The sequence below is a fragment of the Zeus faber genome, assembly GCF_960531495.2.
Source record: "Zeus faber genome assembly, chromosome: 18".
NCBI lineage: Eukaryota > Metazoa > Chordata > Actinopteri > Zeiformes > Zeidae > Zeus > Zeus faber.
This window is the reverse complement of record NC_137210.1, coordinates 19085253-19112706: the sequence shown is the minus strand read 5'-3', so window position 1 is coordinate 19112706 and position 27454 is coordinate 19085253. Positions and strand designations below refer to the sequence as shown.

The 27454-nt window shown below is 45.1% G+C and overlaps 2 protein-coding genes across 2 annotated transcripts; both read right to left on the bottom strand.

Moving 5' to 3' along the window:
* Nucleotides 1-3: 3 nt before the first annotated feature.
* LOC307243906 (collagen alpha-2(VI) chain-like) lies at nucleotides 4-7574 on the bottom strand (the record flags this gene model as incomplete). Its single annotated transcript, XM_080018876.1, has 26 exons — nucleotides 4-605; nucleotides 1068-1106; nucleotides 1246-1701; nucleotides 1998-2150; nucleotides 2242-2287; nucleotides 2540-2575; nucleotides 2673-2735; nucleotides 2821-2919; nucleotides 3013-3063; nucleotides 3185-3247; nucleotides 3391-3453; nucleotides 3688-3750; nucleotides 4336-4398; nucleotides 4497-4532; nucleotides 4655-4708; nucleotides 4803-4865; nucleotides 5103-5165; nucleotides 5372-5425; nucleotides 5566-5610; nucleotides 5743-5769; nucleotides 5885-5911; nucleotides 6010-6054; nucleotides 6195-6248; nucleotides 6356-6421; nucleotides 6519-6539; nucleotides 6936-7574. The coding sequence occupies 26 exons, from the start codon at nucleotides 7572-7574 to the stop codon at nucleotides 4-6; spliced, it is 2991 nt and encodes a 996-aa protein (XP_079875002.1).
* Nucleotides 7575-15309: 7735 nt separating this feature from the next.
* On the bottom strand, nucleotides 15310-25784 carry LOC307243764 (E3 ubiquitin-protein ligase MARCHF4-like; the record flags this gene model as incomplete). The annotated part of the gene is made up of 4 exons (XM_080018702.1): nucleotides 15310-15776; nucleotides 17505-17697; nucleotides 18236-18391; nucleotides 25389-25784. 4 exons carry the CDS (start codon nucleotides 25782-25784, stop codon nucleotides 15310-15312), a joined length of 1212 nt encoding a protein of 403 aa, XP_079874828.1.
* Between the last annotated feature and the right edge of the window lie 1670 nt (nucleotides 25785-27454).

Below are 27454 nucleotides of genomic sequence, written 5' to 3'. Positions count from 1 at the left end.
ACCTTAACACACCCACTGGATGAAGCGGTTAGTGAAACCAGCACGAGACAGGTCGGAAAAGTCATTGGCTTTGAAGATGGCCTCCCGGTCACCCATAGCCAGCCTGACTAAAACATCCTCATCGACATCACTTCCTGCGGCGATCACAGTGGACACGACCTGAGCGCGGCGCATGGCGTTGACCGCCTCCTCCAGGCCCCGGGTGTCGGTGACGCCGTCTGTGATGAAAACAAAGGAAATCTCTGCGTTCCGCCTGGTCTGGCGCGCTCCCGCGCGGGCCAGGATGTTGTTGATGCCGTAGAGGACAGCGGGGCCCACGCTGGACGACGAGTCCAGGTACGGCATCCGGGCCAAGCCGTTGGAGATGATGCCGCCGTCGTGTGTGAGGGGAAACGCCACGCGGCTCTCGTTCTCGTTGCCATACTGAATCAGTGCGAGGCGAGCTCGCATGCGGTCGCTCTTGTTCCGGGCCAGGGTCAGTGTTTCCGGCACCTGTTGCAAGAACCCGCGAATGTGGCGGAAGTTGTCGTGACCGAGGCGCTCGGAGCCGTCCAACAGGAAAAGCAACTCGACGGGCCGCTGGGCACATTTGGCCACATCAGGCTCTGTGAGGACAGTGAGAGAATACGTCATTCAACTCGACTGCTCTCGGCACGACGGGGCCGACGACAACGGTTGCACAGTTGCACCAGGCAATCGGATTTGGGTTATTGTCAACCATCCTGTGCGGTCTGGATACCCCATTGTCAACCTCTTTTTATATGTTGGGGAAAAAATAGGTTAAATAGGTTATACCTCAAAGTTTAGAAACTTACGCCAATATATATTTTTTGGTCCGAGCACATTGATTTGTTCCGTCATAAATGGTGAGACAAGTAAGACATTGAAATACAGATTATAATTTTACAGGATCATGATTACCCAATCATAAACTGATTAAAATAGAGCAACTATTTTGTTAGCCGTGGCAACCAACAGCTGATGCATGGTTGCCAAGTAGGCCACCACTTCTTAAAGTTTGGGTCGGGCCCTTCATAACATACATACGTACACCAAGTAAAACTTACCAGATTTGCAAGGGAGGTCCGGACACACAATCACCGGCTCTACAGAAAGAAAATTTAAACATAAGTGCGAAACAAATTACTGTCGAGGGTGAGACACATTCTCATAGCTGTGCCAGTGTCAATGAATGTATGCGTGGTTGTCGTGTATGGACGGTAAGTTTTATGTTAAAAGGCTAACCGGGGCAGAGCACCGTCTCCATCTTGGCAATGAAGTCGTCGGCTACAAGGTCGGCAAAACGCTTCATTCCGGTCACGCGCTCCTTCTTCTGGCACACGATTGACCCCAGGATCTCATCGTCCTCGACCTGTCCAAACATGTCACCCACCCCGATAGCGTTGACCACCACACTGTTGTCTTTGCAGAGGTAGGTGAGTAGCGTGTCGTCGTCGCGCGGGTCAAAGCGCCCGTCCGTGATCACCACCACCGACACTTTGGCCTTGGCCCGGCGACTGTCCCTGATGAGGTTGTCGTAGGCAAACTTGAGTGCCGAGGGTGTGTAGGTGCCGCCTGCTATCCACTGCAGATTCTTCACCGCCGTCTTGAAGGCAGACATGGAGTTGATGTTGGGGTCATTCAGACGAATAGCTTCAAAGGTCCCATTGTGACTGTACTGTACGACTCCAACTCTTGTGCCTGTAGGAAAAGCGGTAAAATATGTGACTACAGCTAAAAATCACCATATGAGATATTGAAATAGATCTCAATTTTTACACTATTTACGCTTTAATTGCCTGTGGTTCGATTTTCTTAAGCCAACTGCACCCCAAAATATTCATAATCAGCTGTCCAAATAATTCCAGACTCTGTATCTAGTATTGAAGCCAGCTGATTGCATCTTTGAAAAAAAAGGCCATTCTCTATTCTCAAGGCTTTTGGAAAATAGGCCGACAAAAGCATTCAAACAGCCCGGTGTTATTGCTTCACTTCACCAGTGAGTGATGCGGGGTCGTTGGCCATGGAGCCGAGCTTGTTGATTGTGTTGACGACAAAGTTCTTTTCCAGAGTGAAGTTTGTCAGCCCGACGCTCTCCGAGCTGTCGATGACAAACACAATGTCCAGGGCTCCGCAGCGTTTCTCACAGTCTGGGAAAAAGACAAAGACGACATCATCTTGTTGAAAGCAAACCCGTCGTACCCCTGTCTGCGCGTCTATTAATACAGAAGAGGTTCCTACCACAACAACCACAGGTCTCCCTGATGTAGGTCATGACATCGCATTCCTGCAATAACAAAATGGAAATCCCTCGTATGTAGCACGGCTATGATCATTATGGGGCAAAGAAATTATTTAAACTGCAAAAGTGCACATTATTGGAAGAGGCTGTTTTGGGGGAGTTGTTAGGTACACTGACTGAGTTCAGTTCAGGTGTGTGTACTTAAAACGAAATCCTTGTTAAAAATAAACCAAACTAATCAATGTTAACAGGATCAATTATATGATTCATTGTAATCCATTGTGTAATTCTACTTACAGAGACCCCTGGATCTCCTCCTGGTCCAATATCACCCTGCACAAAAGCAGATACAAAAACGGATGTTTTCGGGTTTTTTTAACTGCAGACACTGTCAACTTGATGAACTGATTTTTTATTCTAACTTGCTTACGTCAGATCCTGGATCCCCCCGCGGCCCTCTCACCCCCGGCTCACCCTGGGAGCCCGGCTCGCCCTGCACAGCGGAAACACACTCAGGTTTGAACAGGAAGTCTAACTTGCGGTCGTTATTGGCAAACGGGTTCATTTGATGACCTTACATCTTCCCCTGGTGTTCCGCTGTCTCCGGGTGCTCCCTTTTGGCCGCATTCACCTCTGCTCCCACGGGATCCTTGTTTCCCCGGCTCACCGTGGTCTCCCTGGAGGTGACAACGGTTGAATGGTTGGTTTGATCTATAGTGAGGTCATAGGTCCGTATTGTTTTCATGGGACCAAGAGGGGGGGGGCCATACCGTGAGTCCTCTTGGACCAGGGTAGCTGAATCCACCCCGTCCATTGTCACCCTATGTACATATCGATTCAAAAAAACAAAAAAAAAAAAAACAATAGCGTTAACATGTATATGTGGTTACTGTTGGGTCCAAGTAAAAAAAACAAAAAAAACCCTCTTTTTTTTTTTTTCACCTTTGGTCCACTTGGGCCTGGGTCTCCTCTCTGTCCAGGATCTCCAGGGTGTCCCGTTGTTCCCTAAGACCGAGGAAGGCGGGGCTTTATATTGAATCATCAGGCAGGCTAAAAGGGTGAACTCACACAAGCGAGTAGGCTGCGTTTCTAGTAAGCGAGTAAATCGTAGTCGTAAATATTTGAAAACAATGTTATAAACAATGTACATTTCCCCCGAGGCTTCCTGCGCTTCCTGGCTTGCCCCGTGGTCCTGGTAGCCCATGCTCTCCCTGGAAGAGGGGAGGGGGAAAAAAAACATTCGTTATTTTAATGTGAATTTGGCATTTCACCCAGCAGATCAAACACCAAGTCTTTGCTGGATCATGTTCAGGGAAATGCGATTTTATAATGAAACAGCATCTGGTACGCAAAGGCGTAACCTCGATGGAAATTTCTCTGAAAGTCCTGCGGCAGCTGACTCATCACTTTCCCCAAAAATCCACCCACGGCACCGGCCCCCTCACCTTTGCGCCCTTGAGTCCGTCTTCCCCCGGGCGGCCTCGGCCTCCCTCCAGCCCTCGTTCTCCCTGAAGAAGAAATGATTACGTCAGGGTTTAGTCCACCTCATTAGTCTTTGAAAAATGTATACAAAAACAGCATTTGCGGTAACAAAAACAAAAAAACCCTGTCCTCCCTCTGTCAGATGTTAGTGCCGTAGAAATATTCAGAGAATGTATCTGTTAATGCGACTGTGAAATATGAAATAGCCTCGGTGCGCGAGATTATACTGGGGAGGGGCATGTTGGAGACCAGCTCGTCTGGGAGGAATAGCAGCAGAAAGGAATAAACAGATGTAGGCCCATGGGAGGCAAATCCCCAAGGATAAGATTATTGTTATTCCCTTTCTCTATGTCAGCATCACTCTCTGTCTTTAGTTTTTCCTTTTTTTTTCAGATTTTGGTATTTATTGCCATTTGATGAAATTATTTTGTATTGTAGTGTTGTAAGTGTATTATTATATTGTTTCCAAGGTTTGTTTTGGATACGTTACCAACAAACAAAAATGGCATTTCTAAATGTAATGTCAATTTACCTCTACAAAAACAATATTTACCTATAAAATAATAATGTAATAGAATATTATATAATATAAAGTAATATAATATATTTACCTTCTCTCCACTTGGCCCATCAGGTCCTTGTGCACCTTTTTGTCCAATATCTCCTCTCCGTCCCTGTCAAACATTTTCAACAACATTTTTAGTGATAAAGGAAGATTATCAGAATTTGAAAACCTACATTGTTTTAGTTCAATTAAAAATGGAGGAATTACAGGTTCGCCTCTTGATCCAAGTTCCCCATCAGCCCCCTGCAAGTGTCAAAAGGATTAATCAATTTAGAACCGCATCTGTGAACATATCTTCAAAATCTCGTATTAAAAGCAATTATTATGAATTACTAAATTATTCAATATTAATTGTTACACTGTACCGCAGGCCCCTTTTCTCCTGGCACCCCTGGGTAGCCTGGTGTTCCGCTGTCACCCTTGGGGAGAAAAAACAAACCCATTTAGTTAATTGTTTTGAGTTAGAGCAAAGGAGAATGGAGAGTGCTCTGGATGTGATGACAGATAAAATACCTTTGGTCCTGCATCACCGTCAGGGCCAGACGGACCTGATTTCCCTGGCCGGCCTAGATCGCCCTGAAATGAAAAATAATAGGCACACACTCTTAAAATATTGCAAAATGTATAAAAATAAAAATAAATTGACCCAGCCACAATAACATGAAAATAGCAACGTGTTCACATATCCAATATGGTAAAGTAAAGAAAGAATAAAAAAAACTTTTTTTCTGCATCTTGTGGAACGGGGAGAAATCTATCGTGGCGATGAGGTCAATGTGTTTTTTTTGGAATTGAATGAATGTACAAAGGTACCTTCTTTCCGTCAGCGCCTGGCTGTCCTGTCTCACCGACTTCACCGTGGAAGCCCCCCGGTCCCTGTCGGACACAGATCATTTTACATTTTAAACACACAAACGGGAACAACCAAAAATACGTTTTGCATTCGAGATGAGACAGCGTAACAATGGTGACTATTATGTGACGTTATATCAGACTTGGCAATATATGGCAATATAAAGTAATGTTATACATAGACTTCCTGTCCAGCACCTACAGCTTAAAACAGTCATTGATCGACTCACCCTGTCCCCTGGATCCCCTTTGCAACCGGGAGCTCCGATTCGGCCCATTTTACCCTGAAAGATTTCCCAAATAAAACATATTAGATTCCATAGAATACTAATATCATGTAGTTACATAAGTCACTCTGTGACTTATGTAACTACATAAGTCATTCTGAAGAACAGAATAAAACACACAGTCAACACACACCCACCTTTTGTCCATCAGTTCCATTCCTGCCTGATAATCCTGCCACGCCCTGATGAGTGGGAAACGGTAATGCATTTCAGATAGAAATTCACTTTCCGCTACAATACAATAAATAATGTTCTTGTGTAGTGGATGAACCAACATACCGGCATAAAAAAACAAGGAAAAGAAAGCTGTTTACCTTGGTTCCTATAGTTCCGATTTCACCCTGTCCGGGAAAATCAGAATAAGAATTTAATTTTGCGCAATTTTCATTGGATTGATGGATAAGCAAAAAAAAAATAGAACGACAAGAATATAAATGTTTAATATTGGTTTCTTACCCTCTCACCCTTGAAACCGATGTGTCCCTGAATGGGAGCACATAAGGAGGTTATTGAGAGAACAACGATGGATGGAAGACGGATACGTTTTTAGAACATAGGATTAGTCCGATTACTCAACCAACCTTCGAACCCGGTCGTCCAATTGGACCCTCAATACCAGGGTCGCCCTATAAAAAAAAAAAACATCAGCATTATGAGCATTGTCATTATTATTATTGGTAGTCTTAGAAGTAGTAGTAGCATATAAGTTGTAATTTTTTTACATATGAAAAATATGACCTACTCCATTGTTTGTTTTTTTTCTTACCCAATAACCTTTTTCACCCTTTTCTCCTGGATGACCACTTTCTCCTTTTGTGCCCTAAGAACAACGAAACCGTTGATATTACATAAATGGACCTGGGAGTGTCGGAGCAAAATATGCAAATATGTTTCAAATGGTTGTGCAACGAGGATTAAGCGTCTAACCTTTGCACCTCTGTAACCTTTTGGCCCAAGGCTTCCTGGGGTCTCCAGGCATGAATGTTTGTAACACTGCAAAAACAACAGATAAAAATGTCAAGCAAGATATAAACACATGAGAAATATTCAATAATGACCATTTACTGTACGACCGATTATCATGCATTACCTGTAAATAGGCTTGATATTTCTGCAAAAACAAGCAAATAAATCAATGAAAAGTCCAAACAAATCTCAAAATCGAACAATCAGGATTCATTTAAAGTTGTAATCCTTCAGGTTCTTTGGTTAGAAAATCACATATTTGATTGAATAAGTAACAATCAGTCAATGTATTTGAATTATGTGTGTGCTCCTCGATGTGCTGTTTCCATAGTTGGGAAAGGCGGGGTCCATCTTTCCCAACCTTGATACATGTGATAAACCAACGTAGCTAGTTGTGAAATGGTAAACATGTTGGATGATGAAAAACGCTGCTCTTCCTGGTGGAATTTCGGGACTTAGTGTGGTGTAATCCACCCGACACAGTCCATTGACGGATTACCACTTTAATGCACTCAACAAAAGCGTAAAATCTTCTAATCACCATGGTTTTGATGATACGATCAATAGAGTTTGTCATTATCTTCGGCCGCCCGTTGACAACCTCCACGGCGATGTAGTCGTCACGGTAGACCTCTGTGGGGGAGCTGGCGATCTCTCTCATCCCGGTGTCGTCAATACTCCTGGAGGCCGCCACCGAGAAGATGTGGATCCCTTGTTCCCTGGCCCTCTCGACGGCCGCCTTGACCCCGCCGCACGGGTTCCCCGTCACGTGGCCGTCCGTGATCACCACGGAGAAGAGCACGGCCTTGCGACCGGGGAAGTGGTGGGTCATCTCGTGGGTCATGTTGGCGAGGGCGCAGTCGGTGTAGGTGCCCTTGCCGAGGTACCTGATCCCGCTGAGGCTCCTGATGAAGTTCTCCCTGGTGGAGAACTGGCTGAAAATCACCTGCTTCTGGGAGTAGTGGAGTCCCCCGATGGACCAGGTGATTCGGACCTGGCCCAGGTACTCCTCGTCGGAGAGCCTCTCGGCGAAGATCTTGGTGAACTCCTCGATGTTCTCCACGAGGACGCCGGCCGGATACTCCTGCAACGCGATGGATTCCGAGGTGTCGATGGTGAAATACAGTCTGATGGGGCAGTCGACGGTCACTGCGATAGGACAGAGCGCCAGGAGATGCATTAGGCCCAGCTCTTTCTATACTTCCTATGGCTAAATTTGGAACCGGATTGAAATTTGACCGAACGGATGCGACCGTAACTGGAGTAACAAGTTATTAGAGTAGAATTCAAAGAGATTTTGTTTTGACTAAAGTTACTCAGCGAGGGATGCCCGATAAATATTTCAGCAGGCGTTATAAAACACCATACACCCATCATTCTACATTTTCTTATCTTCATAGTGATTTTCGGCTTGGCTTGTATGGGTTCTATCGTCATTTTCCGGTAGTTTGCACGACACAGTCAAACCCCGGGGATGGTTTGGTATAATTTTGCTTTTCCCCAAAAATTGTAAATTGCCTGTGTGATTCCTGCTGCACGCTGATAAGGCTTCAAGGATAACATCATCCGAGTCTGTGGTGCGTAAGCACTTCGGCCCCGACCTAAGTATAGACTTGACTCACTCTCACAACCTTTAGGGTTTGGAGGCAGCGGCGCTCGAGTGGATTCTGGGGAGGGGAGCGGCCTCGGCCCATAGTAGATTACACCTTGAGGGATCGCAGCTTGCAGAGTGCAAAGAAGGAGAAAAGCGAGCATCTCCACCATTCTCCCGAACCCTGTGAAATGTGAGCAAAACGTGACAAATGAAAGCGTGCACAGAACAGTGAGACGCCAGAGCCTTACTCTGCACTCTGCACTCTGGCCGATCCTTAAAAAAAGCAGGAAACGGCTGTCAAACCATTGAGTCTTCACAGAAGGCGTCTCAGAAGAAGTTTGGAGCGTTTAGATGTGTTTTAAACAGGGTACCCAACCCTTAAAACTAGGGATGAAACTAGGGATGAAACATATTTGGGATAAAAATGTAAAATGTAACTGTTGTTCAATCACACAATACATGCATAACTGTGCCTCGACCAACCCTAGTCAAGAGCGTCCTACATGCTGGGTTCAGTCGCCTGGTTATTAAATTCATAATAAAATCATTGCATTTAAATAATAATTTCAAGTATGAATTGGATTATTGTTTATTTTATTTTCTATCGAGAATATGTTTTTCATGATCTGCAGAAATTATTATTTCAATTAAAAAAAAAAAAAAAAACAGGAAATTCTAGCATTGAAAGTTTTATCAAACTATTATTATAGAAAAACGGGTGTTGTGCAGTGCAGCCAGCCTCGAACACGTGAAAAAAGGAAAAGAGAATTCAACTCACCCATCTCGGCCACAGTAAAATGGTGCGAGGATCCAATTGCGGCTTTTTTCAAAATATGGGGAAATTCAAGCAATGTTCCAGCAGAGTGGAGATAGTCATCTCTTCAGGTTCAGAGGAAACAGTCCCTCCCTTCTCTTTCATCTGCACAGGAACACATGTGACCCTAGATGGAGCAGTGGGAATTTGGGAAAGTCTGCAGGGGAGGGACCTGGTTTGATATAGTCAAACCATTTTGTTGTATTTTTCCTTTAAGATGTTGGTGGGAAGGCTCATAAATAATAATAATAATAATAATAATAATAATAATAATTCAAATAATAATACATCTTATTTTGTTATTTATTAATTTATAATGTATTATTTCTAATTGGATGGTCATGTTGCTAATCTAGACCAATGCTTTAAAAAGTTGTGTCGTCGCATGGAGCTGTTTCACGATGGAACAACCCGCCTCAACAATATCTAGCATATTTTAATTTTTTTTTATTTTATGTTTTATGTCCGATTCTTTTTGTCTATAATCTTTTTAGATTGTTGTGTTGCTTTTCTTGGCCAGGGCCCTGCTGAAGAAAGAGATCCCAATCTCACTGTGGCTACCCTTGTTAAATGAATGTAAAAAATTAAATGAACACAAATTTTATCTAAAAGGTCAGTCTGATTTGTCCCGAGCAGCATTACGCTGCAGCTCTGCACTGGGAGATGCTTTAACAATGCTTGCATGACCAGCTGCTCACGCTCTGCTCCATCGCCTTAAATGGAAAAAACTGCTTTCTGAAGGTTTGTGTATATAAGGCCCTGTGTGAAGAGTGTCTCTCTGGCCCCGCTCCAGAGCTGCTGTTGCGATTCTTTTTCACTTTTATTCTATTCTACTGAGCGGGCACACAATCGATCTGAAAGTGGACTCGTAAGTGCCTTGTAAATAAAAATAAAAATTATGAATAGCATTGATATAGATTCACATTTCCATCGCTCTTTGTCTTGACCAAAGGACTTTTCCCTCCCGCCTTGACGGCATCGTCACAACTGGCCCGTCTGTCTTTTGCTGCGGCCCCTTGACTCTAACTGGAGCTTTAAGACAACGAGGAGACTCCCGCCTCTGTTGCCGTAGAACAGGCCATTTAAAGATCGATCGGGTAAATATTGTTCAAAGAGCGGCGGCGGCGTGCGATGGCGTAAGTGTTGTCACCTCGTTCACATCTCGTCGATGGAGCCTTTTCCTGGCAGACGTTTTGACATGGAGGGTGAACACGGTGACATTGCTTGCGGGCCCGGAAACGGCTCAATGAGTACAAACCCACAATCCATGTCATGGAATTCGGCTGTTGTTTAACCGGCTATAAACGTTGAACCGGCTGCTGTGAGAAAGGGCCCATAACTGAGCCTCGTCTTTGATTCCGAGAAAGTAGAATGTTTTTCATACATTTTCAGATCGTTCAAATCTCCAAAAACAGGTTTGATCATGTGAATATACACAGTGTTGGGGAGGGATGAACTACATGTAATTCAATGAGTTCAATTACATTTTGCAGTAACTTGCTGGTAGTTCAACTACATTCATTATTACATAGTGATTCAAGTAGTTAAATTGAAATTTTTTTTGCTATTTTTTGTATAGTTAACTACTGAAACTATAAACACTTTTGGGCCCAAAAATAATAATGATTTTTTTATTTTTATTTGACCGTGGCTTCTCTACTGTAATTGAAGCCCCTTTGACCAGCCCAAACTGCGCCCCCTTTTTCTTTCATCCCGACCGCTGTGAAGGCATGCCCAGCCTTAGTCATAAGTATTGATTATTGGTACTTATTTTATACTTACATGTTGAGAGAAGTTGCTGCATGCTATTTTGGAAGTTACCTGGCCAACTGAGTAATCCAGTTTGGTGCAATACACCAACTGGACTCTAGCTTCTGGAAGGCAGGTCTCTGACCGATGGACAGTGTATACAAAACCCTAGCTGACATTCCTTGCACTTTCCCATGAAGAGTGGGTATTAATTTTTTGGTTTATGTGTGTGACCTGTGAAGTTGGCAAAAAGTGGGCACTTTATGCAATAAACTCAATGGATGGGCATTTTTCTGCTGACATTACATTACATTACATTTAGCAGACGCTTTTATCCAAAGCGACTTACAATTGTTCAAACACCGACGGACGCAGCCATCAGGAGCAATTAGGGGTTAAGTGTCTTGCTCAAGGACACTACAGCATGCTAGCAGGAGGAGCCTGGGATCGAACCAGCAACCTTTAGACCACTAGACCACCAGCTCTACCGCCTGAGCTACCATAACATGACTTTTTTGTATTATATTTTGTTATAATTTCCTCTGAAATGTCGATTTACATTTACATTGTCAATTTGATCATTTTTTTACAAAGTAATTTGAACTACTTTTTCTAAGTAACTTAAGCTCATTTAACCAAACTGGATTGCTCCCCATGGGAGCGTTGCTATAGTCTAACTCCTTCCAGTGTGAAGTTATTGGCAGCTTCCAAAGCTTTGGTTTCAGTAGCTTCCCCAGCACTTAGTCTACCTCAGTCTACAGTATATCCGGGTGCTGTGCAGTATGTGCTGCAGCAGCTGTCACTTGAGTGCATGGGCAGTGAGCGTGCACTGTGTGCGCTGTCACGCTGTGTGTTTATCGACTTTCAAAGGCAGCGGCTCAGGAAGACGCCCATCAGGGGCTCAATTAGCGGATCAGTTGTTGTTGACCTTCTCCGACGGAATGCAGACGCTGTTTATATGTCGGCCCCAAACTGCGCCTCCGAGCAGCACAGCACGAGATTAGATAAAAGTTCGGCATCAGCCTCAACAAATGCTTCGGTTATTTCCAAGACGGTAAATGGACGAGCGCGATAAACAGACCCTGCAGAATGTTTTGTTTGACGATGTTTAGAGTTTGACAGTGAGATTAGATGAATGGAATGAATAACCTCATGCCCTGTGAGATCAGCGCAGTTGCCAGGTTCGGCCACCGGGGGCAAGACGAGCCGCAGCAACGCGAAGTGGAGAGGCGCTGATTGGTGATTGAGGCTTTTTGCTGTGAGGCTTTTAAAATCAGCAACACTAGTGCCTGTCCGCAACGGGCTGCACTGCGGATGTAAGTGACTCAGCCGCAAGGGGGCGCGAAGCCCCGCCCCGCTGCTGCTGCACAGAGCTGAGCGGCTCGCTCCCCCCTTGTTTATTGAGGGTTTATCAATGTTACGCGTGTCGCGTGTGCAAATTGCACCAAATTCGACACAGCACGTCCTTGGGCCCCCGGCGATACACCCGCCAAGTGTGAAGTAGATCGGATGAACGGTTGTCGAGATAATCGAAGGACAGACAGACAGACAGAGAGTTAGATGTTCCTGCACGCAGAAGGAGAGGGGCCTCATAATGTCAGGGTGTGCTTCGGCTGTAATTGCTCCCATTGTTCTCGAGCAGCGACGCCCCCGGGGCTGCGTGTGTGTGTGATGACTGTCATTTCATCACGCCACAAAAAGAAGTGGGAAGATGCAGAGATTCTCCGTCTCCGTCTCCCGGGAGGGAGACACGACTTTCTGCGTTTGTTGTTTAAAGGTACGCCCGGAATTTCAAACGTGTTATGACCTGCTTGAATAACAAATTAGCGTCATGTAATCTGTGCAGTTTCAGTGTTTTATGTACCCTGCAAAATGCCCCTTTGGGCCTTTTTTATTTTTATTTTACACACTGCCACTCCACACAATAAAGCATAAATCTTAGATTTATACCGCTTCTTCAAAACCTCACTTCTCTTGTTTATGAGGCCTACTTATTAAAAGAATGTTGAATCGATGGGATGAAAGTTTTGGGGTTTTTTCTACCGTCATTTTATTTAATTTGACTTTGAAAAGCCTAACCTACTTCCAATCTTTTTTTTTCCTTTCTTTAATTTGCGACATCCTTAATGTAAGCGGAATGAATCCCATTTCGTCAGCGTGGAAACTATGAAATTGAACCTGGACAAATCATAAAGGTACCATGGAGTGATTTAATTGGAAGTGTATAAAATGCAGAAGCACCGGTTAATCCCTCGGGGGGGTTAGTGGATTGTTTCAAAAGACCGTCTTGGGAACGGAGCCTGTATCAAACAGCTGATGCAGCTGTTTGTGTTGTCAACACTTTGCAATTCCCGCTTCAACAATATTCACAGCAACAGAAATTTAAGTGAATACAACATACAGTATTCCCATTATTTTGGCACGTAATATATTGAGCTTTTTAAGACATGCAATATGGTGCATTTAAATATTTGACCCTGTGGAAAATCACGGCCCACATATTAATCCATGAAACCAACTTTGGGTTAATAGGTACCTGATCTGCCCTAGGTCTGATCACTATGGGGTGCCATTTGTTAACTCCCACTGCTTGAAAACATGCCTCACTTTTTCGAGATCTAGCCCAGCTGTTGCACAGATAGATGTGTGTTTGTGTGTGTGCGTTTCCGTGTGCGTGTCCGTGTGCGTGTGTGTGTGTGTGCCCGTGTGTGTGTCTGTGTGTGTGTGTGTGTGTGGCCGTATGTGTGTGTGTGTGCGTGCGTGCGTGTGTGTGTGTGTGTGTGTGTGTGTGTGTGTGTGTGTATGTTTGCGTGCGTGCGTGCGTGCGTGCGAGCGTGCGTGTGGGTGTGTGTGTCTGTGTGCGTGCTTGTGTGTGTGTGTGTGTGTGTAGCTGCTACACGTTATAGACAGGGGTGAAGAGATCCGAAGGAAATAAACCTGGGTGAACTCTATGTAACCCCTCCTCTCCGAGCAAGTTGGTTTTCTAGCTCACATCCAACAATATCAGCAGTTCATGGCTTGAATAATTCAGCGGAGGAAAAATAAAAAATAAAATGTGCGGGCTCCACCTGATTCTGCTCAGATAGCGACCTCCTGGCATGTGATTATCACAAGAATAAGCAGAACAGCAAAACAGAGCATCTAACAGCTACTGTCGGCCTGATGCCAAAATCGATCATACAAATACTACAAAATTCGACATCAAAACAATGCCCTTGATCGGGTTCTGCCGTTTGGTGAATTTAGCAGGGTTGCCAGATGTACAATTAAGATGCTTTTTCTATGATAATTTTAACCACTCTGCGATATAAGATCAAAAAAGCCCAAATGGACGATCATTTTGTTTTCCGAATTTTCGTCCCGGCGCTGGTTCCAGATCACTTTATTCCTCTACACCTCATTGTACGTACCTGATCCTGGATCCCCTGTGAATCCACCAATCAGTGTAATTACTACAGCCAATCACCGTCAGGAATCAAGGTCACGTGTATTTGCCGGTGTGGCACAATGCCACGGGACGTTTCCTATGTGTGAGTGTAGCCTTGGGGCTGTGCTTCTGACATAGTTTTGCTACTCAATGCAGCGTCCCGGCCCTTTCCCGGGGTCGTCTCAGACGATAGAATACATTTTCCATCTGGCAATACTGGGTTATCCTGATGCTCTGGATCACTACGCTACCATTTGATATTTTTTTATTTTTGATATGACATGATCTTAAAACGATCGTCAGCTCCATGCTTGCATCACACAAGATCACAGTAAGAAGAAAAAAAAAAAAAAAAAGGATGGATAGTTGTGACGCAATTGTGTTGATTACACGGATCTTGGGCATCTCATAAGCCTCTTATCACTGCGGTTTTATAATACAAGTATCAAATTGATTTCCGGGGGGTGGACAGGCCCCCACTGAGCTACACTCACATGTAACATCCAGACAGGACTTTCCCGTGTGCAACTTTGTCCAAGCTACGGAAAGCCGGAGAACTAAAATGAACCTCCTGCTGTAAGCATGTTTTCAAGTGTTTCTTCCCTCCTACAATATGCCTCCGAGGCCTACTGTCCCTCATGACGAAAATGGATCCTTAATGTGCATGGAGGAAAAAAAGAAAAAAAAAAGAGGCTCTGAAGAAGTATCAAAGAGCATATCTGATTTTGAAGCTCAGGAAAGAAGAACTCTCAAAGCCGTGTATATCTGAGCTGCTTCGGGGCGAAATAACTAAAAGTAGTGATCCTCGCAGACTCAAATAGCATATGAGAATATTGCTTTTTAGACCAAAACATGCTTTCAAGCCCGGAGATAAAGGCACGTGACCTACTATGGACCGCTCGACTCCAATTATCTAAATGAGTTGATCGGCTGGACTCCCTCCCAGGCTCCCAGGCTCCCAGGCGCTGCGTCCGGATGTTGAAATGTATGTGGATCGTGTCGCCAGTCAGATAAAAAGCAAATGCATCAAAAATAAATAAATAAAAATTGTTTTCTCATGATCCTGTCGCAAGAAAACTCCCGATCTGACCTTTAGAGATAAATCCCCGTTAAAGAATCTCAAAAAGAATTAACATATTTTCTCACAATTCTTGCAAATAAAACAACTTGTCGTTTTTTTTTATTCATCCATGTACGGACATCAGAGATGCATTTGAAACAAACAAGAACATCAGTGCAGTTCGGGGGGGGAAAAGCTCAGTCCAACCAATGAATCATACAACGCCCCCCGACCCCCCACCCCGCGGTGAGATAAGGCCTCGGCTGGATCCTCAGACCGTGGTGACTCTCATCACCAGCTCTCGGGTGTTGCTGCCGCCGCTGCTGCTGCCGCTGGTCTGGCTGCGGGCCGGTTCCGGCTGCCTGAGGTGGCTGAGGAGGTTCAGGATGCTGTAGGGACAGTGCTGGTCCGGCAGCGCGGCCCCGTGGGGGTCCTGGTCCGCGTCCGGGCCGGGGTCGGCGCGCGCGGCTGCAACGACGGCGGTGGCGGTGGTGGCGGTGGAGCCTGGCGTGGAGGAGGCGATCACCATCAGGGAGGAGGTGGAGGTGGAGACCCTCACCCCGCTGCTCTGCCAGGCCGGCTCCGGCCGGGCCGTCTGAGTCCGGGCGGCGGCGGCGGCCTCCTTCAGGTCCTCGCTGTCCAGGGACTTATCATAGTTCAGGACCTTCCACTGCTGGTTGACGGCCTGCCACCGGTGGAAGATGCGGAAGACGGAGGGTCCCTCGTGAATAATAAGCGCTGCAGAGATCGGATCAGAGCATCAGTTAGAGACGTCGCCGTCTGGCAGCGCTTAACGACGCCAGCGAGTGATGGATCTCTGCGGTGCCGGTTCCGCTGGTAAAGACAGTGAAGGTGAAGCCGACGGAAAGTCACACATCGCAAACACAACTTCCATTGTCTAAGTGTTATGGTATCATAACCGCAGAGATGGGATCTCCGTTTTTTGATGTTTTTTTGAGATATATGCAATATACAACCACTGCTACGACACAAAGGTGTAGGCCAGTGTTGGGTTTCGGGGGTTTGAAAAAAGATGGAGGATTCATTCTGCGGCTTTGTTCAATAACGCCTCAACACAGCACAGAATTGCTTATTGATTTGTCGCTTGAAGATTGAAATCAATCCGTAAAACTACCGATGCTGGGACATTTTCATTTTTCTGCCTTTTCTCAAAGACCGGGTGCGTTTTTAAAAAAGGGGGAAATATTCACGGGTCATTTTCTTTTACTTCACAGTAATGTGCCTCATGTCACGTCACAGTGTAAAACATACATGGTTCCCATCTTTTAATCTTCCAATAATTTGGCCTTGCACACAACACTAAGTTTAAGCAATGCAAGACACACACACACACGCACACAAACACACACACACACACACACTCTCATGATGGCCAGGTACAGGATTAATAATTTAACCGTATTCCTGTTGACAGCATTTAATGAGACTAAAGGCCGTCTGGTCGCTTCGTGGCTCTGTTTGCCTCCGACTCCATCTCGGTCTCCTGATAAGAGCGAGTCTCGTCTCTTTCTCTCCTCAGTCTCTGCCTGGTGACAAGTTAATCTCTGTAAAGAGCAGAGTTAATGACTCCATCGTCAATCGCCGCTGCTAAAATGGAGACAGCCCATCTCCGCTTCCCCTCATCCCACTGTCGACGGCGGCGGCAGGTAAGGTTTTTTACAAAGTGAGATGCCAAAGCGCAGTCCATCACCGCAGCACTTAGACTCGGGACTCGGGGCATTTTCCAGTTTGGAGTTCCAGTTGGATATCCTCAGACAGCTACCAGATGAAACGGCTTAATCAAAGAGTTTACTAAGACTCAGATTACCATAGACTTAGATATTCAAAAATTGAAAACTAGAAATATTTCAGTTGCCGATTTCCAAGTATTGCGTTTTGGAAACATGGCAAGCTTTATGAAGTATGTTTGGCCCAGATTAAAAAAAAAAAGAAAAAAACATATAAGACAAGATAACTATTAGTAGAAGTACTGAAATTACTGTGGGAAAAAATGCTTTTCAACAACTTATTTGCTCCTTCTGAACACACAGTATTAATATCTTATTTCCCTTAAAACAAGCTATAAAAAAAATCAGTGCGGAGGGCCGACTTTGGATATCGAATGCAAATGAACTAATTTAAGGGATTTTATTCAGGGAAGGAAAACAAACTCTATTACTTTTAAGATGTCCCTCGATTAAAGAGAATTTCTCCAAGTGGTCCATTTGCGTTGTAAACAGGTTAAATGATCCCATTACAATGAAAGAAAGAAAAATATTTTCCAGTGGTAAAACACCTCATTAAAATAATTTGTTGGGGCCGGTCCTTTTGACGGTGAAAGTTGTAAAGACAACAAATTACGCTTGATCTCTGTATTCAAGGTAACCGCAAATAAAACAGAATGAAACCTCGACCATGGGTAACCCTGTTCTACTCAGAACCCCGACCAGGACATTCGGGTCTCACCCACGCAGACGATGTCCATGAAGCCGTACATGCCGTAGCAGATCTGGAAGAGCAGGTCCTGGCGCTGCCAGCGAGCCGACGGGCTGAAGGACGACCACACCAGCCAGGAGATGCTGGCCATGAGGAACAGGGAGCCCAAGATGGCCGCCGCGATCTGCACCTTCTCGATCACGGTCAGGGAGATGGCTTGCCACTGCGCGCGGAGACGGAGACAGTAGATTGGTGAGGCGCCGGGGCCCGTTTTTGGTTGGCGACGGAGAGTGTTTTCAATAAAAAACAGTTGTCTCATTCCCGTCGTCTTTTCCCAATCGAAAACAAATCGTTGGAAAAGCCAAAACATATCAGGTAGCACACACCACGGAGACAATTGTGCTTTCGCTCCGGTCACAAAAGCATAACATTACGTTTTATACCAATGGTCTTCATCTGAACACTTCAGAAGCTTCAACTTGATTTTCATGACACGACCCAAAACATTGATGAAATTGAGAAATTTGACTCAAATAGACTTTTGGCATGGCACACAACACCAGTACGACAGAACCTGACATACAGTCATGCCCAAGTCAGTCAGTCAGTCAGTCAGGTGGGGAAAGGTCATGAGATTATCAACTCATTTAGGTACGTACAATACAAAGACATTTACCTTCCCCCCCCCAAAAAATGCTCATCTAATTCCTCATCCATCCGCTACCTGGACGTTCTATAATGCATGGAAACTGATCTCTCACCTGCAGGGGGTTCTTGGTGCTGATGGCGATGACCTGGTACTTGTAGTAGCACAGCTCGCAGGCCCAGGATCCTCTCTCGCTGATCCACTTGATGAGGCAGGGCTGGTGGGTGCAGCGCACCGAGCCGCTGCACCGGCACGGGCTGAGAAGCTCCCCCTGCAGGAAAAATATGACACAAAAACCAAAATACTAAAACCAATACAGTACAATCATATTTGCACAGTGGCAATGCCAACTTGTCACTCAGCCTGTTGTTTTCTTTTCTGTCTTTGTTTTTCTCTTATTGGTCCAGGTCACAGAGAAAAATAGATGGAGAGATGGATAGATGGATAGACAGACAGACAGATAGATAGATAGATAGATAGACAGACAGACAGACAGACAGACAGACGGAGAGACAGACGGATAGATGGATAGATGGATAGATAGACAGACAGACAGACAGATGGATAGATGGATAGATGGATAGATAGATAGATGGAAAGATAGATAGATAGATAGATAGATAGATAGATAGATAGATGAATTAGCCCATCGAATATGATGCAACTCCAGAGACAGCAAGATGAGGCACGCTGCGCGCTGACATCATTTAATGACTTCTCTCCTATGAAGAGGAAATATTGAAGTATAGTGATCAGCCAGTGATTGATTGCTCTACTCCCTGTTTCCAAACAGCACTCCGTCCTCCAGGAAAGCCATTTGTAGGAAACACACACACACACACGCATACATAATATGTGCACATACCTCCCTTTGCATTGCACGCACGCACGCACACACACACACACACACACACACACACACACACACACACACACAAACAAGGTAAGTAGTCAAGCAGATAGGAAGAGAAATACTCACACATACACACTACTCTGCAATGCACAATAATATTACCGTAGAACAACAAAACCAGAAAGCCTTAAATCCTCAAATCCACTCCACGTGTGTCATGATAATACTTGATTAGATGAAGGGTCAACAGTCGGCAAAGCTACTGTGAAATAGCGGCAGAATGGCAATTTTTTTTTTCCTCAGCATAAATATTTGCTTGTACGTATATATTCAATGTGTCCCTATGAAATATTCAGATGAGTTGTATTGTTAATTGCTATGATTTTTCAGCTTTAAGAACGCAATGATGCACAGGAAAAAAATGAATATGCGCACGTGTCACACCTAATCAACGGATTAACCCTTCAATTCATCCTTCCTTACTCTTTTGAACCTTCCCCTATCATCTATCTTCCTTCGGTATGATAAGTCTGAATTACTTTTGGATGGAAACTTGATGGATATTTTTATGTTGCTGTCATCGTTTAAGAAAAAAGGCCTTTTGTTTTTGGCTCGTCCACATTTATTTATCACCTTCTCATTGCTTCCTTTTCTAGTACTCTTCCCCCTTTTACCCGTATCTCCAATACACTGTGAGACACTACTGAGTGTAAGACCTTTGTTCTAAATAAAGTCTAAATGAAGTCGTATCAAGTGGAACATCCAACAGATGAAAGCATCGGCTCCGAGTCGTCCCAAGTGTGTGAGATTCTCGCATCTCCTAAACGTGAGGTGTTCCGCCGCACGCTCGGCAAAAAAAGCCGCATGCCGTGTTTTAACCGAGAGGCAACCTTGAGACCGAATGGAACGCTTTCTCTGATTACAGTCTTGCTTTGAAAAAACCTGGGTTGCGGTAGATGAAAAGGGACATTTTTGTCTTCCTTAAAAACTGCAGACAAAAACGCCCTTGAGCCGGCGAATGTATCCTTAGCAGCTCCGTAGCTGATCGTTGACGGCTTGGACCGAGCGGCACTCGGGTCTGAATGGGACAAGACAGCAGATTTTGAAATGAAGTGACCCTTAATTAACAAAGGCCAACGCCGCTCAGACATCGACACCAATTACAAATTAAATTCCTGTTGTTACCCCCAAGCTCGTTAAAACAGATTACCGCTCTCGCCGTGTCGGTCTTCCAGGAGAAGAAGGGCACAACTCATATCTGTCAAATTCGGGGCTGGGGGCTCTTTTGAATTAGAAGAATCTTTACTGATCACACGACAAGCCCCAACTTGTCCTTCCTCTGGGGGGGCAGCCAGGAGCAGTGGGCAGCATTCAACGACGCACCCAGTTCCAAATGTCTATCGCTGGTCAGATGATGAGTGCACATGCTTATTGGAGATATGGCACCAGAGAACGGTGCCAACAGCACCCCAGGCGGGAATTGAACCCAGGACCTTCTTGCTGTGAGGCAGCAGTGCAATGCACTGTGCATTGCACTCCAGCAGCTTATAGTTAATTCAAAATTACACATGAGAGCCCTCTCAGACAAGGTGTTTATTCTCCACTCACATGATGGAGCTACAGCATCAGGTTTGCGACATTGCTCGGGTAGGAGCACAAATTGGCGAGAGCGAGCAATCGACGTGCCGTCGCCGTCCCGACAACTCTTACGCTACAGAGGGAGCGGCCGCCGTGAAGGGGGAGGGAAAAAGAGCGGCGCGCTAGAGGGAGAAAAGGCCCCGTCTACAGATGGCGGTGGTGGGAGTGTGTTGGCAGGGGCACCGGAACAGCTCCGCTTTGTCCAGTAGGACTCGGGGCTCCTCGCTGTGCCGGGTCCGATCGGAGCCAAGAGCTGGAACCCGGAGCCACTCCGACGCGACGGAGGGCGGGGAGTGAGCGACGGGGTCTGGTAACAAACATGGCGTCACGGCCCGCACACACTGACGCGCGCTGACAGCTATATGTCCCTCCTGATGGTTCGATCAAACAGCAGCGCTAGGTTCTGCATTGTAAAACAGCGCGCTGGGTCGATATAAGGACTCGCGGTTTCGGCGGTATTATCACATTTCTCTGCGCAGCACCGCAACTCGTCCCACGGGGGCGGCCCAGTTCATTCGATTTTCTTCTATGAAATCCGTGTCCGTGCTACTCTACGACATGAAACCGAATTACGGATGGGATTTTTTTCTAAAGTGCGTGAAACAAGGCAAGGCAAGTCCATTAAAGCCGTACGATGAGGACCAAGCGAGATAATCAACTCGCTCACCTAGAAACCAAACAAGAGAGATTGTCTCGCGGCGGCACATGATGAGCTCCGGGGCCAAAAGCGTTTTCATTGCAGGACGTACAAATCTAATGCATCTGAAATGTCCATTGTAGATGGAACCATATCCAACAGGTTGTTGGGGAGGAAAAAAGAGTGTCCAATCACTCCATAATGGAATTGAAGAGCCTCATATCATTTCAGATTTATTTACCTGTAATGACCCTTCATAAAACATATGCCAGGGGCCTTCCACTTATTGCTTATTCTGTGGGAATCATTACATTCGTAGTTAATGGCCCTGATAAAGACTAATTGAATTGAAGAGCAATAACCAGGATCTGATTTAATGTTTATGACTTGATAGTTCCCGCAGTAACAACACACTTTTCCGAGGAGCAAGGTATTTCATTCGCTTATGCAACTTCTTTATATCCCATTCCTGGGAAATAGCCGAGGAGCCGTCCCACGTGCGAGGGAACGCAGAAAGCATAGTGCTCCTGCGCTGTGGGGCCTCCAAGTGCAAATGACGGGAAACTCAACGCCTGAAGGGCACTCATTGTCCCTCGGACAAATGAACTGCGCGAGTGCATTATCCGTGTTATGATTTAGGAGTGAAAGCCAGCGTCTTTTCTAAGCAGCATGGAGTCACACATTCTTCAGACGCAGCATCTGCCCCAAAGGCCACTTTCAAGTAGCAGTGCATGACACTGCGGGAAAAAAAATCCCTTAAAATTTGGAAATTTACAAGGCTTGCATTGATACTGAGGAACAGTACTGGACTTGTCTCCTCACAGCCCCCCAAACATCACAGCTCACAAATCCGAGAATGAATATTATTATGATTATTATTATTATTATTATCATCATCATCATCATCATCATCATCATCATCATCATTATTATTATTATTAGTAGTAATAATAATAATAATAATAATAATAATAATAATAATAATAATCATCATCATTATCATCATCATCATCATCATAATAATATTGTTATTATTATTATTATTATTATTATTTGTAGTAGTAGTAATAGAAGTATTGCTGTATATTTTTTATAGAGGGCTACAGACAAATGTGAGGTGGACATGATTACTATTTAGGGGGTTGGATTGCTAAGGTGCAAAGGGAGATGAGTTCTTTGTGCTCTCCCGCAGGTCGATAGTGAGGAGGCTCCCCTTCTATCATGTATACCTATCACTACATCATGTCGTATCCTAAGTGGTGTATTATTTGATCCTTTTGCCTATCGCTGCTACCTTTTCACCTCTACCTCTCGCATCAGGAGCTGACTTACCAAACGTGCGTGTACATGTCTTGTGTACTCTGCCTCTGGCGCTTCATCTCTTTCCACTCCCTTCACAGTGGGTATGCCCACATCTCGCCCAAGCGTCTTTTGTCGAGGTCTTCTGGTATATAGCCCTTGCATTGTTTCACACGCAATTGTGTTTCCAAAGTTAGTACCCACATTTGTGAGAAAACTGCAAAATGGGCAACACTCATTTAAAACACCGCTCAATAATGAGCACAAGCAGAGAGAGTAAGGGAATCCCTGGTGAAAAGGCAATCAAACGGCCAAACAAGCCACAGAGCTCAGGGAGGAACAGAATAATGCAAACGATGGTTGCATATTTTTTTTTATACCAACAAAATCACAAAACATTGTTTTTGATCTAATTCCGAGGCACTTTAAATCTGGCCAAAACATATCCTGCGGGAATGGTCGAAAACTAGACAGACATCTGGACGTTCTAATGGTTTCTGGTCGTCTTCATTACATTCAAAAATAGATCAATTTTTATATTGAGGCATTTTCTTTTTTTTATTTTGCAGCAAACAGCTTAAATGCTGCACGGTGCCTGGGCGTGTTTCATGCCAAGTGCTGTGAATGTGTTAGGTGCTCAATTCCAAAACTGCTTGTTCTAGACAATGGGCTTTCAGTTTTCACATCCTTAAAGTTTATATGTGATGTTATTACACAGATGATTATGAAAAGAAAAATCCCCCTTTTCTACTTAGAATGTCAAAAGTGCACTCTTGCTGACACTAGCACAACCTCTCCATATCACTGACACTATTAACTTAAGTCAGACACAGAACTTAGGCAATGGGTCCAACTTGACCCATTACCCCGGTCATTTAGGGTTAAAATAACTTCTGTCCCACATCCATCAACAGAGGTACCAAAAACATCCCTATTTTCGAAGATTCCAAGGTCTACAAATATCAGATTATTTTATGGCGGAGCTTTTACTCAGAATACATATGGAACAGTGTTTCTTTTAAGAGTTTCTTGTGTCAAACATTCAGCTTTTATAAACAAAAAAAACCAAAACCTAAAACGATGACGTTCGTCACTCCATTCCTCACGCTGTCTTCGGAATCACGGCCCCGGGGATGGAAGTGTTTTGGAGGTGGATTGTCAGATCATATATTGGCTGCCTGGGTCTATGTGACATCCTGGGGGCTGAGAGAGAACTAATGTCCCCGCTGACTGTATCACACAGTGACATGCAGACAGTCCACTCATCTCTTTGTTCCAATGGAGCTGCCTGCTCCTATGCCCATTTACACTTCAGCAGATCTATATCTGGACGTGACCCAAACCAACAGCAGCGAGGATGGAGGAGGGCAGGGGGCTAGCCATATAAGAACGTACATAATGAAAAGAGTAGCTGCAATTTCCTTAAGTAAACATCGATCGCACGGGTTGCAGGGGTTTGTGGGAAATGCTGCACATTTTGAGGACTGTCTGTGCTCTGCATGCTTGGCAGCAGAGCCTTTCAGTGCAGCGTTTGAAATAAGTGGGATCTGAGGTCCGCTGTTCCTATTTCAGGACTAGATCCCATGGCAGCAATGTTATGAATGTGAGACGGGATGCAGAATGAAGTTCATTTACAGCACCAGTCATTACAGAGTCGTGTGAGTGATCAGTGGATAAAATATGAAGAGAATATACAATAAGTCGATGATTGTGAAATTAGGTGAAAGACAATACAAGTATACAACTTGTTAATATTTGAAAATGTTCCTAGCTGCTTCATTAATTAAATAAATTGCATTCCTCCAGCCTCATTGGGGAGGTGTGATATAAACTTAAAATTAATGTGGCGGCACTCTGTGTTTGCAGCTCTGTTACCATTTAATTTCAAGGACTGTGACACACTTCACCCATATTTCTATTAAAATATCCCTAATTACTTATTAAATGCGGCATACTCGTCAATATTGTAGATAAACTGTGTGACTAATGTCACTGCAGTTGTCAACACAGCTTTTGTTCAAATCAATATGATTTTTACCTGATTTGGGCAGGGGATGGGAATGAGTGAATGGCATTATTATAGTCATCTTATGTGTAAACCGTTTTCACAAGAATTACATTTTCAGCCATGACATGACATGTTTCTAGTCTCTTGTTTTGGAATCTCTGTGTATCATCCACACTTCTCGTCTAACAGATGGACAAGGTTTTTCATTGCCATCCCACGAGATGTATTTTCATGCCTCCCAATGTGATGAGGGCAGGATTCACTGGGAGTCATACTGAGAGAACTCCTGGGCAGATATGTAATTATCCTAACAAGACACTGGCATGTAGAACAACGAATAGACCTCTCATAAAAAAAGGAAAAACACACCCAGAGGAGCTTTTTTTAAATTTTTGTTTTATATATAAATCTGAAGAAAAAGTGAGTGGTATGTGGGTTTTATCATAGCATGTTTTAGGAAATATATTATTATATTCCAATACACTGATTATCAAGGAAAGATGCCACTATTGACACAATTATATTTAACTCTTCCAGTAACCTCAGCCTAGGACAGTATCATATCAAGGACCCTCAATATTAGGCCACGGTCCCCACTTGATAAGATTTTGTCACTTGGAGACTTATGTGAGGATTTTTATTGTTAGGTATGATTTGGCCCGGACCTCCGTTCTTTGTCTGTAGGGAGAGCATCTCTAACAGTGTGAACGTCTTAAATCGTCGTAAATTAAATAAAGGTGATGTTGAACTGTTAACCATTTCGCTGGGGGGCCTCCTGGAACACCCTGAAGGACATGATGAACACGATGTTATAACACCACGCACTGACTCACATGCTCTGGTCCCTGGAAGCAGATCCTGCAAACCGGCGTCCTGAAGCCGCTCTCGCTGTAGCTGGTGAGGGAGAACCTCTCCTCCAGCTTGCCCTTTGAGCAGTCGTCCGAGGAGCCGCTGCACCCACGCAGGGCTGCGGACAGCTCTGCAGCATCCACCCAGCCCGCCACCTGCCGCTCCGCCCCCGGCCCCGGCCCGGGGGCCCCGTCCGGGCGCACCAAGGTGTTGTTATTGTCCGAGCTTCCCTCCGGGTCGCGACCCTCCGTGGCGTGGCCGCTCATTGGGGTGAGTGGGGGCAGCGGGGTGGAGGGTGCCGGGGGTCCGAGGAGCAGCACCCTCAGGTCGCTGAGCAGGACGCAGCAGCGGCTCTTCAACATGCCCTGGCCGCGCAGCATCCCAGCGGCGATTCGGCGCCTGATTGCGGGGCTTTATTTTTGTTTCTATTTATTTTTTATTTTTGACGTTTTGTTTTTTTTTCTAATGCGTGGATGTCCGTGCGCTTTCAGTTAATACTGTCTTTTAGGTTTTCCCAGTAGAGATCCAAAGGGAAAAGTAATTCCATCGATGCAAACAAGTGTCTGGAGCCATTAAGTTCAACAAATGAATAGCTGAAAAGGGGGGTGGGGTGGGGAGGGGGGTAAGAACATTAATTAAAATAATCACGAGAGTCTGCTGTTCTGTCGAGAATCCAACCAAGTGTTGTTTCTTTGTTTGTTTGGTTTTTTTTTCATGGCATCAACACTAAATATTGTATATACAGCACAAACTATTCAGACAAAGCGTCCCCCTCCACATCCTGGATGTGGAGGGGGACGCTTTGCCTAAATAGAGAGATCCCGTGTCGGGCTATACAGTGTGAAGCCCGGTCGTCTAAGCAATGAACCAGACTAAACGACCGACCGAGCCTATGCATTCAATGAACGCTGCATATTCATTCCACTGCCGACGTCCAAGCAACTCAACCCGCTGGAGCGTCCGCGGGGAGGCTGATCCGTCTTACCTGGCGAGCTGGACGACTCTCGGTTTCATTTTCTCATGCGTCCCGTCCTCGTCCTATAGGCTGCGGTTCCCCTCGGCCGGACGGATCTTTTGTTTTTCCCCACGCGGGCAATCGCCCACGGTCGAGTGGTCCCGCGTGTATTCAAAAAGGAACATGCACGGGCGCGAGTAAATCCATCCAGCCGTCATCAAACGAATCCCACGGAGGTGCACCGGAGCGTCCCTCCGGGTGAATGTATCCCCATCCCCTGTCTGACGCGCGCTGCCTCGGCGGAGCGCTGCAGCTTCAGCACCGCGGATCCTGGGACAGCTCCCCGCGCGGCGCGTCACCGCGGCACCGTGATGCGGGCGGCCAGCCAGCCAATACTGCCGGAGAGGTACACGTTCAGGACACGCCACAAAGACTTCAGGGGAGCGTGGCAGATTGGTTCGTCGGTGGTTTTATTTGTTTGTCGTCCACCTCTTTCCACTGGTCCCTTATGTCTGGCCCGATAAATAAACCCTGATAGTACTCTCGATATCGTGCAGAACATCAGAACGCACAGTAGAATGTGAAAAGTATTTAAAAAAAAAAAAAAAAGTAAAACAACATTTTAGAAAATAAATGTATACTAAGTAGGATTTAGAATAACGACATTTACAATGGTTCCCTGCTCTTCTCTGCCCCCTTTCTTTATTGCTGTTTTTAATTGTAATTATTATTATTATTATTATTACTACATTCAAGGATGTACCACACTAACTACTTCAAACTAATTCAAAAGCAATCAGGGGTGGGAGGGTGGGTGGACTTCATCATATTAAGCAAACACGGGGAACATGTTGAACCATTGAATTTCGGTCATGTTTTGTTATGTCATAGCTTTATAAAAACAAACAAACCGCATTTAACTGCGTTTCCAGACCTCGTGCTACATTCCATTGAGGTCGGAACTCGGAGGAATCCGACCTACTAGTTGGAAAAGTGCATCATGAACATCGGCCATTTGGTCAGAATTCGAAATCGGAGCGTCGGGACCGATCGCTCTGGCCCGAGTTTGGCTTCATGGCAGCGCACACAGTTAAC